Source organism: Phaethon aethereus (genome assembly GCF_964289735.1).
Source record: "Phaethon aethereus genome assembly, chromosome: 1".
Taxonomy (NCBI): Eukaryota; Metazoa; Chordata; class Aves; order Phaethontiformes; family Phaethontidae; genus Phaethon; species Phaethon aethereus.
The window spans coordinates 79623282-79641313 of NC_138575.1; the positions used below are offsets into that span (position 1 = coordinate 79623282).

The following is an 18032-nucleotide window of genomic DNA, read 5'->3' on the forward strand; positions in this document are numbered from 1 at the left end:
CTCAGTTTATAAAATAATCTTCTTTCTTATCTATATTTTTATGCATGTGTTGAAATTAATGGCTATTTGAGATGTACGGGATCTTTTGGGGAAGTAGTAGAATGTCTGAATTGTTTTTCTGTGTCTGGATTGTTGTGGCACTGTAATGGCTTACTCTGCCTAACTCAGACTCATAGGGAGAGATTCTTGTGATATGCTAGGGCTATAATTAGGCTATGAGTCAGATGCAAATCCTGTAGCTGCTCGGTGAAGTTCTAATTATTTTAATTCCTCGAGTTATTATCTTGTTGGATTTATTAGGTTTTCCCCTCTCAACAGCTACAGACACAGTTACTAAATTTGTTGTAGAAAATGTGTTTGCATAAACCAAAGAGAATATGAGTTCATTATCTTTACTGCGAAAAATCCAAGTTAGTTCAATGGGGAGATAGCTACTCTCATACTTAGCCAGTATACGAGTATTATACCAACATGCCAGAATCAGGGCTTACGTATTGGGTTATCTTGTGCCTATTGGGATACAATAGCTCTTTAGCACCCTTTTTAAATCCCAACTAATTTACATATTCTTGAATCATTTATTTTTGCATCTATAATCCAGCATAGCTGATAGCTAGCGCATCTTCATTACCTTTTGCATGATAATGACATTAAATCACTTTTTCACCCCACCTTGTGCCAGGACTCTAAAATCAAAATAGTTGGCTTCTCATAACATGGTATCTATTACAGATACAATTTTCCTCTCCTTTTTATCCAAAACACTTTCCAGCTTCACCAACTTGGCACATCATAAGAAAGGCAACAGATTTTCCATTCACATCAGGTTGGCACCTCATGGGACTTTTTACCCTATTCTCCAGTATTTTCTTCGGAACAGCTATAATTTAATAGGCCTCAGTCCTGCAAATCCAAGTTTGTTCATTCTCATTTTTCCTTAAAAACCTTACGTACAGGCAACAGCCCTCAGTGATCCAGAAGCTTCCTTACCCAGTACCATTAAAGCAGAGATTTTTGCATGGTGGCTGTTGCAGTGCTGATTGTCATCAGGTGAAGTAACAGCAGGGTCATCCCATGCTACAGGCTGAAAGCTCAGGGTGCTGTATAGATACTCTGAGCTTCAGGAGGAAGCAACTTGTATAACCTTCCCCAAAGACCAGCAAAGTGCCTGGCATGGTCTGATCCTTAATGGTAACAATTTTATTGAAGGTCTTATCTCTTTTGCTTAAATTCTGCATTTTTTTTCCCTTGATCAGCCTATAGGCTTGGTATTTTTCCAAGGATAATTAAGATCTACTGCTACTCACAATAGGATTTAACTTGCTGTACTGCCTTGCCAAATGCTTTTTGTTTTCAAATTGCATAACAATTAAATTCTCTTTATGTGACACTGAAGTCTAACATTTGTAATATTTAAGCCAGGAAAAATAGTAGAAAAGATAAAGAAGTGGTTATGGCGGCGTGTCAGAAATATGTGCTGCACTGAGCCAGATTGGGACGTATTTTTATATTTTGGACATGTCTGTGTATAATTAAGGTTGCCTGTCACTTCTCATTATTAGGACCTGTTTTTAACTGCTTAGAATTTTGCCGAAACGTAACCAACAGCTCAAATGTTGCATGCCAGGTGTCTGACAGGCTCAAGTTTTGGCAAATTTTAACCAAAGCTCTTCACTCATTTCCAGGAACAAAGGTAGAAGAGGAACACATTGTTTTGTGTGTTTGAGACATTTTGGTGTGGGTTTGTTTTTTCTTTTAATAGTTTGATGTCATGTTTTGGAGCAGAAATCTGAAATTTGTTAGATTACTTTGGCGCTTTTTTGTCATCCTTACCTCTGAAACTTCTATAATCATGAACTTTATAAAATTGCAGTTAGCTTTTTTCATAAACCTTAGGAAATGAGGACCTTGATGGGTAGTCTTAATCCACCTCTGTATGCCAAAACTGAGTCAGGTCTACCTGAAGTGTTTCTGAGAGTTGTTTAACTTTTGCTTCAAGTTGAATGATAAGGATTTCATAGCCTCAGTGGCAATCTCTCTTTGTGTTTGACTATCTTCCTCAGTGCAATTTAATTCTTCCTATCAGTAGAGAGGTCTTTCTTTTTTAGCAATGAACAATTCCCTTCTGATTTGGCAGACCTGAGCTTCTTGCAGCTCTTTAAAGCAGTCTAAAATGTGCAGGTACCAACTCTGCTGACTGTCTGAGCCTGCTCCCACATTTGGCCACAGGAAAGAAGCCAAATCTTCCCCATAATGTCAGCTCCTATGTGTCCTGGGCCAGGTGCTGCTGGCACTGACAACCCCAGAGCCTGTTTCTCCTGTGCTTTCAAAGGCCACCCAGACTCCATGGATAAGAAAGCTGTTTCTGGCACGGGTGAGAGAAGAGCCAACTCAGAAGGAAAGACGTACTTAGGGATAAGGAGACTGAATGTAGGGAGGGAAGGATCTGAAGGTATGACCAGGTGAGGAGAATGAATCTGGGAGGTGCTTGAGGGGTAGAAGGTAAAATTGGGTAAAACAGTTGAGAGACAAGGGGGAAACCAACCACAGGAGTCAGGAGCTTATGGTTAAGGGTGATTGATGCCAGGTTTGGATGAAGACCATCAGAGCAAGGAATAATTTGGGATGGCTGCACAAAGATACCGAGGGAAGGGGTGTGTGCTTTGGGACTAGGGCTGTGAGGTAGAAACTGAGAGAACTGAGTGGCAGCCAGGATGGAATGGAGCAAGAAGACGACGACTGGCACTGGCTGAGTAGACATTCCTGATGCCAAATGTTTGAGTGAACAGGAGGGGCAGTAGGCAAGGAAAGGGGATAGCAAGAAGGAGTCAGGTTAGGAAAGACAGATGAAGGAGACAAGGATAGGACATAAAGGCTCAGTGCTGAGGGCAAAATGAAGATGGGTCTGTCTCTTCTGTAGTTTGAAAACTCCTTGAGACTTTCCAGCTCCAGGCAGGAGGAACATGCAGACTATTTGTCCATCCTGTCTACTGTGCTGCTGTATACTGTATTCCCACTTGAACCTGAGGTGGGACTCCAGATTCTCCTCTTGTTAAGAAGTATCTGTGAAAACCAACCATCAGTTGGTTTCATTGTCCTTAAGTTCTGGCCTGTTTAAGACAAAAACCACCTTCCCTAGACAGCTGCTGTATTAACATAAATGTAGAGGTCCACAATGCGGTGATACAGCCTGGTTGATGGCTCATCTGGGCCTCAAGGTGTGGTGCAACATGCTGAAAAGGAATACACATAGATGATAGGGAGTGCCTTTGTGATGGAGTATATTCTAGGAGGTCTGGAAGATTGTTACAGCTCTGGAAATCTGTGGAGTCGTATTTCAGAGGTGGATAGTGTATAATTTGGTAATGATACTTGGTTAGTTGTTCAGCGTGTTGAGATGGATTCCCTGTATGAAGTAAATTATAAAGCCATAAATCCTGCTAATAAAAAGTTCTTTTCCCTTCAGCACAAGAGGAATTGTTGTATACCACTCAAATCCTTTGGGCACAATGGAGTGAAAACCAGGCTCAGAAGTTAACAGGAGGGAAAGCAGAAGATCTTTTCTCCTCATTTCTCTGTTAGGAAATGTTGTATTCATTATCTAAAAGGAATCTCTCTAGTTTTGATAGTTTTCTTTTCCTCTGAGTAACCAGTGTTTGGTACATGAAATTCAAACTATGAGTGACTCTTTGAAACCAGTATTTCAGCCACATAAATAAATCAGAGAGACCAGAGTAGTAAGTGAGCTAAAATAATCAGGAACAAGTTCAGGAATAAGCATTTAGCAGCAGTATATGCTTATTTTTCTAGCCCATGTGTCCAGCTGCAGAGGTTTGCAAAGATGTATGTAAAATTGCCTATCTGCAAAGCAGTGCATCTTTTCCTTGGGCTCTGCGTTGGGTTTCTCCTGGTAGCATCTTGCTGCCTCTTCAGCACTCCCCTTCTCCGGCCGGGTCCCCCGTGCTCTCTCCCACAGCGACACGGCGTGGTGGCAGGGCACGGCAGCTGTGTGGCCAGCTCATCCATCCTGAGATGCTACAGAGCTGGAGCAGCACCCTGGGGTCTTGGGCTGCTCACTCACTAGCAGTAGATTGTTGGATTCTCCTGCTGTATGATTTTATTCTGCCCGCTGAAGTGAAGCATTTAACTAAGGTCTAGAGAGTACACTGGGATTTAAATGCTCATTGCTTTTTGTCTTTGTGGTACATGACCCCAGAATGAACTCTGGTTCTTGAAAGCAATAATATTTGCTATCTCTCCTTTGTGGTTATTTGATGGAACAATTAGTGCACATTAACTAAACATATAGTGAAGTGTGCAGTGTGTAGTGTGCACCACCAAAGGATAAGATAAAAGATGATGAATTTTGAATAATTCTAACTCCTACCCGCAGGCATATCTGTCTCCACAAATAACTTTCTGAATCAGCAGAATGTCCTTTTTCAAATCTTAAGAAGCTGGGAACTTTGTGTTTTTGTTCTCTTAAAATTCTGGCTATTATTATAAAATGCATTCTACTTTTATAAAAGAATAAATCATGGCATCTTTATGAGCATGTAAGCGCTCATAAGCACGTAAGTGCTTCCCAGAAGATTTACATGAAGAACACATTTTCAGCTAAGAAATTAACTGCCTTGACTTGCTTCATGATTTCAGCAAAACCAAGTAGCCTCATGATTTCAGCAAAACAAAGTCATTCTTTTTAGTGGAGTTATTGATGACATTTCAGGAAAGAATGCAGAACTCACTGTACCTGAAAATACTCCAAGAGTATCCACACCTAATTAGCCGACCATCCTGTGAAGACTTGTGCGTGCTCTTTACACACATGAATAAAATTAAGAATGCATTTAAGTCTTCAAAGAATTGCTTTGTACTTTGGTTTGCAAGTGGTATTAAGAGAAAACATAGAAAACATTAACTGAAGAACTGAGGGTGCTTTTAACTACTCTTTTTTGATGAGAAGTTCCTGGAATTCAGGTCACCATGCACTGGCAACAAAGTGGTGCTTGCTTATAAGCCACAAGTTCTATTGATACCAGATACTCTTGATAGGAGCTCAGTTTTACATGTCAGAATAAAATAAATGAAATGGGCACTCAAATTTCCTTGAGGTAGTAAGAAGCAAACCATGCTTTCATGCTGGAGCATTTCTTAGTAAAGAAATGAATAGTTCAGGTTCCAAAACCTCAGCCTGTGGAATGAATATTGTTTTTGAGTGGAGAGACTCTTGTATATAATTTAATTGATTCATAGTTGTGCATAGTTGAAGCAGGTTTGGAGCTAAATGCACAACTTGATCATCTCCAAATTTTGCAAAGTCAACATCCAGCCAAGATCGTCATGTCTACCTCTACTTCCAGGTACCTGTCTGAATGTTCATATACCAACTCGCATGTGGTGATTTGGGCATATCTTTAATTTGAAATTCATATAACCTTCCCTTGTATGCAATTCTCTAAAGACTTCTTAAATCCACCAGGTATCATGACATGTCAGATCTTCATATGCTGGTAAACTACAACATTCTTTAATAGCAGTAACTTTATCGCCCATACCTGTCTGTGCCATATTTTGCAGGACAAACTTCACTTCTGTCAGTAACAGAAAGGGAGGAGATTGCTCCCTCCATACAGATCGTGATTCCTACCGCTGATATTCATTGTTCACTTTCAGCCTGTATGGGTGATCTCTTCCTAGCTGTCTGGATTTCATGCTGTAATACAGTGCCTAGTGATAAGGGGAGGAAACAGCAGAGGGCAACTTTCTCACTCACCAGCATCATTCGTGTGACTGAAGACGGCGTAAGAGTGGGCTGAGTGTGTAGGGCGCACGCTGGAGACATGGGGCCGTTGGATCTTGGTTCCGGTGCTTGCCTAGGTGTGTGTTAGACTGACTCAGGTTGGTTCTCCTGGTAGCACAAATACTGTGCTTTGTCTTCAAAGCAAATAAACCTTAACATACAGGCAGTGTTTGGAAATAAATTTTACATTCCTCTGTATGCTGTCAGAGATAAATATATATAGTGCAGTCTCTAGAGAGCCTCTTCTCTCTCAGAAAGACCGACTCCTTGTGCATTTGTGTTTTTTACAATACTTTGCTCAGTCTTAAAATCCAGCCAGACACCCCAAGGAGCACACAGTCAACTCACGAACCACTTAGGATCTCTTCCTTTATTTAACATAGGTCCAATCCACAAAAGCGTAAAGCTTGGTAGGAGGGGGGAAAAAGCCAGTGTTCTCCCTAGGAAGAGCTTAGCTATTCTAAATGCAAATAAACCCTCACCCACACTGAGGTGCCAGATTCAATCCATCTGTGCCTGCAAAGAAAGAGCAACACTTCTGAAAATGGCAACGCTTCCCCAAAAGCACCAACTACAGACAAGTTCATCCTTACTTAATAAATGTCCATTTGCAATATGACTGAGGTGCCAGGCTGAAGAATGGATACAGTATGCAAGTCAACATACCCTTTCCCACCCCCACTGCCCTTGCTCTCCTATCACGCTTGCTAAATGTACGCTAATCTTCCTCTTGTCTTGTGTTCTCACTTTTCTTGCAGTCGCTGTGAGCGCTTGCCTTGTAATGAAAATAAGGAGTGCCAGAGCCTGCCTCTGAGAATAACCTACTATCACCTCTCTTTTCCTACCAACATTCAAGTACCCACCGACATTTTCCGCATGGGCCCTTCCAATGCTGTCCCTGGGGATAAAATTCTGCTGTCCATCATCAGCGGGAACCAGGAGGGGTTTTTCACCACAAAAAAAGTGAACAACCACAGTGGCATTGTGGTCATGCAGCGGCAAATCACAGAGCCCAGAGACCTTCTTCTGACAATTCAAATGCAACTTTCCCGCCACGGAACTGTCAACACATTTATTGCCAAACTTTTTATCTTTGTCTCTGCACAGCTTTGATCCCTAACTTACAGGCGTCAGTGGCTACTTTTTCTCTTTTAGGAGTAGATTTTTTTTTCCCAATTTTAATAAAGTTTTAGTTCATCTGTTGCATGCTGCACTTGCATTTTATTTGCCATTATCGTTACAGTTCACCACTTTCCCCTGTCACTGAATGTCTCAATATGGGGAGATTCTTACGTGTAAAAAACATTGTAAAAAGCAGAAATTGGTGTCCAAGAACTTCTTATCTGAAGATACTGAGGACTGAAAGCTATTCATTTACTTCACGCAATAGTGGGGTTGGTCTCATCTGATGATACACAGCTGCACATGTTTAGGTCTAAATTTTCAAAACAAAATAGGTACCTAATTTGAGCTGTCTCAACAGAGACATCTTTAGAGGGTTTCATCAGTTATGGGGCAAATGCTGTGCATTTTCTGAAAATCCATTAAAAGGCATAACTTGGGCCCTTCCCTTGGGACCTCAGAGGTGCCCCAGTGCACAAGTCAGTCTGAAAGTGTGGAGCCAGTTTCCCAAGCTGCGCTAGTTATCGTTGCTGTTGTAGCCAGTGAGCTTGTGCTGATCTCCGCCAGGTACAGATCACAGTTCTAACTTTTAAGGATGGTACAAAAGAGAATCTCCTCTAAAGAACATTTATGTTGGAGATTTTTCATCTTCCTTTCTGTGGAATTTCCACTGAATTGAAAAACTAATGATGGGAAAACAGCAATGAACTTCATAACAGCATTCAGCTAGCAGCAGAGAGCTCCTTTCTGTTTCACAGGCTCTCTCCTGAAATGTGTCTACAGGAACGTTTGAAAAATATATTTAATTGATCTCGTAACATTTTTGGCTCTCCAACTCCGTGTCAAAGCTGATAAATTTTTAACTGTAAAGACTTGACCCACCTCCATCACCAAGAAAACCCCCAAGCGAACCCTAGCAGCCCTGAAAGGTCAGCCAGAATTCCGATAGCCAAATCTTTCTTCCTTTACTTCTATGACTTTTTTCTTTTACTTCTATGACATCAAAAACAATGTAGACAATACAGCTGGGATTTGTTTGGAATTCTTTTGTTTTATGAGCTGGAAAAGGATTTATTTTACTCTTCAGTCCTTGTATTGATAAATACTAAAAGATCACTCCCAGAAATACGATCTAAAAATTAATGGCTCAGGTATCTCTGTTGCCTGGTACATACGCAGAGTAGTCAGTCCACAGAAGAATGAAGAGTAATCCATGTGAATGCACATACAGAAAAGATTCCTCACTATATAAATACAGACAGCACCAGCAAGGTACAAGGTTAGAAACTGGGAACCGTCTAAACCAGGATCACAAGCCTTAATCACCTGAACACAAGGAATTACTCTGTTAGCTGTAAGCTGCGGGCTCTCGGGCTCATCATCAGCCAAGGACTAGATTGGGGCATGATCGCAGCACTCTGCCAGAGTTCTTACATGTTCCCTAAGGCAAAGTTTATCCCAACTGGCTGACAGGAGTTCAAGTCTCACAAGGAATGCCAATGTTTAATAAGTCTGTTGACACATACTTAAAAAGCTGCCAGAAGTTGCCAGTGGGAATAGAGTCCCAGCTTTAAATATTGAAAGCACAAGCCCGTGCTACTTGAGCTAATGGGGTTTCTTACTGCCACAGAAGTTGCTTGTATATAAATGCCCTCTGGCTACCAGTTCATTATGAGGCCATAATTAAGTAGGATAAAGATTCAAAAATAAACTTCATTTTTGCAGGCATTAATATATATTTGTTTGGCAGGAAAAGAAGGGAGTGTGAGAATTTGGTATTGTATTGTAAAATGCTACCAATATTAATTGCATTCAACAAGTAATTCAAGAACACGGAGCTCAGATTCTCCTGTATTGGATGCTTTAATGCTGCAGTGTAGCTGGAAATTTCAAGAACGTGTATGTAATTATGTAATGCCATTTATGTGCATAGCTCTTTTCCAAACGAAAATGCAATTACAGCTTCTGGTCCAAAGAACTTACTAACTGAATCCGACAGAGAATATGGAAACGAATGATATCAGAACCCAGAAGAAAGAAAAAATTATATTCAGGAAAGGATTATTTGCAAAATAATCAAGCAACTGAGCTGTTTCTTAACTTTTTTCTTTTTTAAATGAAAAAGGCCTGGAGGAGTTACCAGCTCCAAAGCTGCAATTTTTGTTAGAGGGGGGGAAACCTGAAGGAAATAATTTGAATAAAGAAAGTTCTCAGCACGTAGGGAGAGACTTATGTCAGTTACAGTTCCCACTATAGGAGGACATGAGCAAAACCAAAAATGTCAGCTGATCAGAAGATCAAATGCAAAGATGATGTGTAAGGATAAAATAAAGAGTATTTTGAGATCACAGCACATCATTAATAGCAAATATCAGGATTTGAAATAGATGCTGGTTGTCAAAGAAGTTGCTCCAAAAGATGTCTAAAGATGTGCTGTCCAAGCAACGAGAGAACAAAGTGTTACCAATTGCACTTGGAGATGCTGAAGCAATTAGGAGGGATATCAAAAGAAAGGAGATCAGAGAATGAATATTTAGGCAGGGGAAAATGAGAGCACAAACTCAAGTTTAGCAGTGTGGACAGAGCACGCAGAAGAAAGAAAAGGTTGTGGGATTTATAAGAGGAGAGAGAAACGGTACAAAGAAATAGAGCTGACAGAAATAGTTGTCTGTCACATGTATTGTTACAAGTTGGATGGATCTAGAAACTAGTTTTAGTTAGGAACTAACACAAATCACTTGTGATCCTCCATTTCTGTATGCAGGGTACTAATTCATGTCAGAATGCTTTACTCCACTGAATCAGAAGTGAGAATTAATGTAAGTCTTACTTAAGACTTCACCTTAAACAAATTCATGGCTTTATTGGATGAGAATTTCAGAAGTGTTTGTATTTGCCAAATTTTGTTCCCGCTGAAGTCGAGAGTAAAGCTCCCTTTCCTTCCTAGGAAGGAGCAAAGGCAGACCAATACTGAATGCTTCAGACACTCCCACCACAATGTTTTTGCATACAAGTTCTATTATCTAAATACAATGGGAATTTAGGATGCTGTATATATTTTATCAATATGTCATTAGTAATAATGTCCCAAAATGGGTTATGCAAGCTACTGTTGATTGGGTGTCCCTAAAGCCTTTAGATGATGCTATGCTTATTATCTATGTGTTACATAACGCGAAGATAAGAACTTTTTCAGAATTTGTAAACATGTTATTGGAAGTAAAACCAGTCTGGCTTGGCTGTTGTGGCCTCAGCTCAGTAGGATCCTGAGAAAAGATGCAGTGTTTGTTTGTATGGCTGTATAGATGTAAATGTCATCCAAACTCCTTTATACACAGTAAGGAGAAAAAAAAAAAGAGAGAGAGAGGGAAGCCAACATGAATGACGCACGTTTTGCCTCAATTCTATTTGTTATGTATTTTGAAATGGATTATTTTGCGCTGGAACTAGACTATGTAATTTAGTTGATCCTTATTTGACAGATATGAGGGTCAGCTAGCTGGAAGTCCTTTCTTAATTTGGCAGCTAAGGTTTATAACAAGGGGATGGAATCTGTTATCGTAGGTCAGACTATAATGTCCGTATATCCAGAATTAATTTGTTCTAAAATGACCAGCATGAGGCATTTCAGCAGAAAGCCCTATTTTGTTCCCTGTGAGATGCCTAGGAAATGACAAAATTTTGTACCCAGATAACAGTGGAAAGTAAGAGGTCTCTCCTGGCCTGTATCTCCTGGCCAGTCTCAAAACATCAACTACAGAGTGAGAATAACAAGCCAGACTCAGCTGGTGTAAATTAACCCAGCTTCATTGCCTTCCCGTGGACTATGCCATTTCACATCTGTTGAAGCATGATTTCCTTGATATTGATTCATGTTTTCTCTTTTATCTTTATTTTAGCTTCATACAATATCAGCATGTTTGGCTTTGTTTTCTTTGATGAGCAAATGTGGGTAGCATATAAGAAGAAGTTACTGATGTATTTATCATTAATAGAGCCTTAAAGTCCCTTTGAACATCTGAAAAAAGATGGCTTGTAGGTGTGGACTTGGGTAACACATTTTGAAAAGAGCAAGAACCGTTTGTTTCTAGAGGTATCTGACAAACTAAAGCTTCCGTTTTTGTTTCCCTTTTACTCAGTGAATTTTTCTTCCTTTTAATCTTTTCATTCCCCCCCTCTGACACTGCAGTCTTTTTTCCACTTAGAAATATGAAGAAATGGGCAGGTCAAAGTTGAGATCATTTGTGGGGCTTAGTCACATTGTAAGTCCCAGCATAGCCCTTTCATCTCGCATGAACACAGACTGGGTATTGTGTGAAGTTCTTGAACTGTAAGTGACTTTAAATTCACTCTAGTGGACAAGGGTGAGAAGAAGTCATTTAACTTTTAATAGACTTTCAAGGACGAATGAGCAGCTGGTTGAGGTGGAATATGAAATGACCCTTACCATTTCCCCAAACTCAGAATTCCGTCTTTGAGGTTTTAAATAATGTGGTTAACTTTTTTCCTCCCCCAGTTTCCATTCCTCTCTATTTTCTCAGTTTAGATGGAAAGGGGGGGATGTGAGAAGACGACTGAAGAGAGGCTTTTCTGGCTCTTGCTGTGCTGAAAATCATGAAAAACAGTTGGCCCTTCAGATATTTCCTGCCAGATTTCCAGAATGGAAACAATTGTTTCTGCTTTATATGACTGATATCACATGGAGTACAAAAAGGCTTCTGCAAATAAGTGTAGCTCCACTAGAATTGGTGAGACCACGCGAGTGCACTGTGGCTGAGGATCTGGGCTTAGTTGTTCGGTCCTGTTCATAGTTGGAAAGCGACTTTACGTGGCATCTTACGGACGACAGTTCTCCCTGTTCTTACACGCCTGGCTTGAAGAACTGGCTTTGAGGGGGGTTTGACTGCAACTGTTAGCCAAGCCAGATTTTTCAGTGGTCCGGCAGTTCTGATGATCTGCATTTGCCTAAGTTTTTGAGGTGAAGAATGAGCACTTGTGTCAATTATAGCTTCTAGCTCCCCAGACTGCAAAACACAAAGTAATTCATTTTCAGGATATACATGCGTCTCTCTCTCATTTCTCTTAGTGTCAGACTTGAAAAGACAGATACTATCCGTTGCATTAAGTCTTGTCGACCAAATGATGTCAACTGTGTTTTGGATCCGGTCCACACAATTTCCCACACTGTCATTTCACTGCCCACGTTCAGAGAGTTTACAAGACCTGAAGGTAAGTGGTTTGTTCCTTGTTCCATTTAATAGACTACAACATATAAAACCTCCACCGGAAATCCTTGCCTAAAGCCAGCCTAGCTACCGGTGCAGTAAAATGTTTGCACAGTTCCAAATTATAGTGTACTTTCATTTAATTAAAACCTTCGATAACCAGGATTTTAATTTTATGGAGCAAAGAAAGTCGTTCTGAGCTCTAACTCATACAGCTTCCCAGTGTAAGGAAATAGTGAGTCTGAATTCCCATTTACCTCACTCACAATAATAGGCATGTGCCCCATGACTTTTTCTTCCTTTTTTTGCATATTTTGCCATAGGAGACAGGTGCTCATTATATATCCCTCATCTGTTTATGGTCTGTTGTTCACTATTGACAGGTGACTTGTTCCAAGGACATAGCCTTTATCTACATGCAAATATTAATCACAAAACACATGATATCGAATATTCTATCTAGTACTGTGATTTGCCTGGTTTTGACCTATGAAAAAAAATAAGTGATGTTTTTTAAAATATGGAATAAAGTAATGGAAATTCCAAGGACTGCACAGAAAGTTTTTAAGCTAAGATTTTCAAAAAGCATCCAAGTGAGTGGCTGTCCAGTCACCCAAAGCGAGTTTTCCAGCCCCAGATGCTGCATTCTGATGGGCACGCGTGTATTTCTTCAGTTCCTTCCGCCTCTGCAGCACCTGTGAGTTCTTAAATCCTGCAGTTTCATAGGGATCGCACTCACTTTGCTTAGTTCACATACAAACTTACAGATCAAGAGCCAATTTTTGCTCCTTGGCATTTGTATTCATTTTCTGGCAGCTCCTCTACGCATCCGGAGGTGGGATGACTGCCTTCGGCCCCGCTGCGCTGTGGGATGAGCCACTCGGCACCTTGCTGTGTGGTGCTGACACAGGGAGAGAAGAAGGGGACAGAGGAAAGGAAGATTATTTTGGAGGGGTTCTTACAGATCTTCAGTCCCTAGTTCTGATGCACGCAGGGCCTTGCTATCTCAGAAGGCTGTCCTCAACGTAAGCCGAAGCTGATTCTTCACTTCTGTACCAGGCAGGAGGAGTGGGGCATATAGGAACGTATAGGAACAATTTAGCCACCACTAACCGAGCCGCATAGAGCTGCTACGTATTGCGTCAGGCCTGTTTCGGGCCTTGGCTGGCCCTACTTCACAGGCAATGGAGGAATGCCCCATAGCCACTTCTACTCCCATACACACCCCTTCAGCTTCACCAGGTGTACTGGCAGCAGAGCTAAGGATTTGGCCCAGGATGCTTCCCAAACCATTCCCTCATTAGTCCATCCTCATGATTTAATAAAAAGAGATGAGAGCTAGCGATCTGAGAGTGCTGCCGAAGCCCAGGAGACGTTCCTAAGCTGTAATTCGGTGCATGGCCTTGGGTGAATTCTTACAGCCCCGTGGTTTAGTTCCATCATCGGTAAGAGCAAGGATAATAATGAGAATGGTAATACTTGCCTCCCTCACAAGGGGCTTGAAAACTAGTCTCACTTTTTTTTTTTAAAACCTAAAACCTTCCTCCAGTACCCAAAAGGACTCTGTCATTTGTAACGACAATACTTTGTGTAACTGCCTAAGGGAATCGGAGCTCAGGGGTTTACCTGTGTGGTGCCTCTCCGTTGCCCACACTGGGGGCCCTCAGTGTGGTCCTCTTTGGGTACATTTGGGAAGCCTGACGGGTTTCTAAGAGTGGTCTTTCTGGACTCTAGAAGTGTTTTGGCGTTGGGGCTTCTTAGATGGTGCAGGAGGAGAAAATAGATCTATGCAAATCCTCCCTTCCCCCAGATCTTCTTTCTTTCCATTTTAAAGGACAAACTGGGAGTGGTGGGGGAGGGGTGTCCTCCACCAGCTTTGAGGACAAGTCATTTTGGATCAAATTCTGTCGGGCTCTTCAGTGATGTTTTCAGATACTTCTCAGTACATTCTGTGATACTCTTCTATTTGCAGAGATTATTTTTCTTCGTGCCATCACACCTACATATCCGGCCAACCAGGCAGATATTATATTTGATATAACAGAAGGAAATTTAAGAGATTCCTTTGATATCATCAAGCGTTACATGGACGGCATGACAGTGGGTGAGTCGAGTGTTTTCTGTTTACTTTCCTCTGTCAATAATATTGTAGAACAAGGTTGAAGAAATTAACTCAAGTAATTTATTTCCCATCTTGATTTTCAAGCCTGTATCGATTTAATATTCTCCAGTCCAACATGTGTAATTTGAAGTAATATCACAGATAATTTTTTATTCAAAATAAAAACTTTAATTTGAGAAGTATTTTAACATTTTTCAGAACTGTCTCTAATTACAAATGCAAATGGCTCTGCATTAAAATGATGAGGTTTGCCCATTATAATCAAACCAAATATAAAATATGTAGTATGTCAGCAAAGAGACTGTAAATTTAATTAACTGTTCTTTCTCGTTCAAACAGCATTGCACCAATTTTTGGATAATAATCAAAATTTTTAAGGCAGGACTGAATTCACTGAAACTGTTACCTGTTTTAATATTTAATGACTGGCTGGTTCAGTTTTAAATAAATACCTCTGTTCAGGGTAAAAGGGATCTGTCAAATGCTATGGTTTACAAGAAACTGCAGAATGGGACATACACGTTTGATTTACAGTCTCAGCTTGGCTGGGAGGAGACATGGCAGGAGGTATACCTGTGTACATGGGTCATAGCGCTGGACCTGCATCTCCTCGTATAGCAGGGAGGGGCTGCAACACAACCCGGGGTCGTACTTTCTGGTGGGTTTCTTTCAGAGCAGGGCCATTTGTATCCAGTATGTAATGTGTATAGTGTATCTAGTATATATACATACATGCATACAGATAGATATTTCTGGTGTATACTGTAGCTTGGCTCTCACTCTGGGACCCAACCGACCCAGCAGTAGTTGGCAAATTATGTGAAAGTTGCAGAGCAGGAGCAGATCCCAGTTGGTGTGCTGCTCTGCCCAATGTGAGTTGCTAGTGCAGTGGCAGGGGAATATGCTATGATTCTCATGCTTAGAGAGTGACTATGTCAGGTATTAAAAAGTAGTATTTGATTGCTCTTTATTAATGTTTAGTTATGAAAATAAAAGCACCACTGTTCCCAGTGAACATTTGTGTTTTGGTATGTGAATGTGCAGGTTCTGCTCAGGTTTATATATGTGCTTCTGGGCTTTGTAGGAGGACTTGTCTGGATGAGAACAAAAACCATTGCTGTGCTTCGTCCATACTGATGGTTTGTGAAAAAGTCATATTTAGTATGATCTGAAGGTGGCACTGTTGCATTTCAGAAGCATGATAGTTCAGCGTCAGCTGTGCAAAGGTTTTATCAACTGGAGATAAAAATCATAAGTCATTAGGTTTATATTTTTTTCTTTATCAAACAGAAGTATACATGTGAATGCAGAGAAAGAGGGAGAGTCTGTTAAAGCAGGATGATAAGATTACAGATTTCAGGTATTGGGTTGATTCTTTAGAAGAGTATAAATGTTATCAGATCCCACAGTAGTTACAGTAGTTTGCTTTTCGTGCTGTGTGCTTCTTTCTGTCTGAAATAAGAAAGAAGGATGTGTTTAGAAATTTGACTGGCCAAGGTATTTGCCTGAGGGAAGCGTTTCCATTTTGAATAATAGGACTGTGTGTCAATGGTATTTTACTTGGTAAACTGGATATCTGCCTCACAAAGTTAGGAGAGAAAGAATATTCTTATACACCAAGTTGAGAGGATATGATATATGCGTAAGTACATTCCCAGTTCTGCAAAAGAATTGGGCAACTCTTCCTTCACCTCAGTTCCCCCATGTGCAATATGGAGATGATAAAACATGCCTCCTACTGTCTTAATTAATTCTTGTATGTAAGAGTCTTAATTAATTCCTCTATGTAAAAGTACTTTGAGATTAATGGATGGAAGCTGCAAAGTAAACTGCCTGCAGCAGAATTGGAAGAGGAAAAACAAAACAAAACCCCAGCTGATACTACCTGGAGGGGCAGAGATTCAGGGCAGCATGTTGTATGTGCGAAATTAGGATTGCAAATAATTGTGCCAGCAGCGGTTCTGCTGCTCTCATCATACTATCGTTCTTCTTTTGACTAATAATCAGAATGGTAGGTGTTCCCATAGAAGTCCTGGGAAGTTTCAAGACAAATACATAAGATGGGATCCTAGTCCACAGGAGTTGACAAAGTGAGTCCCTCTTGTAATGAAAGGGGAAGGGTTTGTATAAGGGTGGCAAAAGACAAAGGACATAGACGGTATCAGAAAAATTTATTTGTTATCCGAAAGCTTTATTGGTTATCCCATTAAGTTATAGGAACTTAAGAACTGTGGGGATGTAGCATAGGGACTCCAGCAGAGCGAATGCCCAAGTACCCCGGTAACCAGTGTCCAATGTATGGGCTAGTGACAACAGGTATACAAGAATCTCTCTCCAGATAGAATGTTCCAACTTGCTGCAATCATCAGTTTATACGCTTCTGGAAAGCACATTGTGCTTGATGACCACTGATGGACATATGCCTCTTCAATCTGTGTAGCCTATTTTCTAATCTTTTTTTGCTGCCTATATTGTAGAGGAAAGAATACATTTACTCTGATAGTAAATCACAGATGCATGGCTAAAAGGAATAATAAGCATGTTTCATTCTGTTGTAAATATTTCAGGAGAAATGACAGAGTATCAAAGCTATTTTATCTGCTAATGGAAATTAGATCAGCACACATCTTTTCTCTCCAAGACAAATGTTCTTTACAAGAGAAAAGATAGAAAACCTCTATGGGAGGGTTTTTTTTTAAAGAAAAGACAATGGACTAGCTCAGAGAGAGATGAAATCCATAAAAGCATATGGAAAAAAGCAGGAAAATAGTTACTAGTGTTACTGAAAGAGTGGAGTGTAATAAACCTTGACTTGATGTCAGAGCAGAGGAGACCAATGAAGGGAATCAAAGAAACGAGGGAACCCTAGGAAAAGAGGGGGAGAAAGGACAGATCAATGAAGATGCCCTTGCAGGAAGTCCTTCATTAGTAAAACAGTTTTTTGCTAGGTTGTCACAAACAAGAAGAGAGACGATACCTGTAGAAGGACCTGCATGTCCTAAACTGTGTTTGTGTGAATGGAAAGGAACAAGATGCTCTCAAAAGTGTAAAACTAAAAAAAAGTGAAAATGTACAGGTTTCTCTTGGTAAAGGTTTAGAGAGTGGGAGGAGCTGTTAGAGATGGAGTTACAGAAGAAAAGTGAGGACTTCAACCCTGACAGATAATTGTGGACTGAAGAGAGTCAGGTTATCAGTTTTAGCCATTACCTGTTTAAGTTGACGCTGAGACATCGAGAAGATGTTAGCAAAGCTGCAAAATATGTAGGATTGGATGGTGAGTGGCTGATCAGGCTGGTTTGTGATTTGTGGATGGGGAGATAGCAGCTGAAGTCATAGGAGGAGATCAGAGTGTGTAGGAGCAGGTTGTGAGGAAGGAAAAGGAAGAAACTAGAAACAGAGGAAAGAGCTACCCCAGGGAATGTTAGAAAAAGAAGGACAACGGTCTCCTAAAGGACATGTAGGAGGAGCAGGCACAAAACTAGAAGAAGGAGGCAAGGACAGTATTGCAAAAGGGAGGAAAGAAGATCCATCAAATGGGAATCAATGATCAGCAGTATCAGACATGGAGGAGACAAAAGAAGTAAGAACAGACTCCAAAACTAGCTATGCTGACCTACATAAAGTATTTTCCAGTGGAAGAGAAGGAATGAAGGCCAGCCTGCTGGAGTGACAGTGCGTAGACCTCATGCAAGCTGAAGAAAAAGAATTGTGGAAAAAGTTGCCTCCAGTATTTCTACCGTCTTGTATTAAAAAGAGGTGC

At 40.6% G+C, this 18032-nt stretch overlaps 1 protein-coding gene across 1 annotated transcript in view; it reads left to right on the forward strand.

Annotated features, from left to right (window-relative positions):
* The window catches only part of FBLN1 (fibulin 1), a gene marked incomplete at both ends in the record, with an annotated part of 81070 nt that overhangs the window by 46470 nt on the left and 16568 nt on the right, over positions 1-18032 (forward strand). Inside the window, 2 exons of the mRNA XM_082014025.1 lie at positions 12012-12154; positions 14123-14254. Of these exons, the coding sequence (XP_081870151.1) occupies positions 12012-12154; positions 14123-14254 (275 nt within the window). The remainder of the gene's footprint in view (positions 1-12011; positions 12155-14122; positions 14255-18032) is intronic.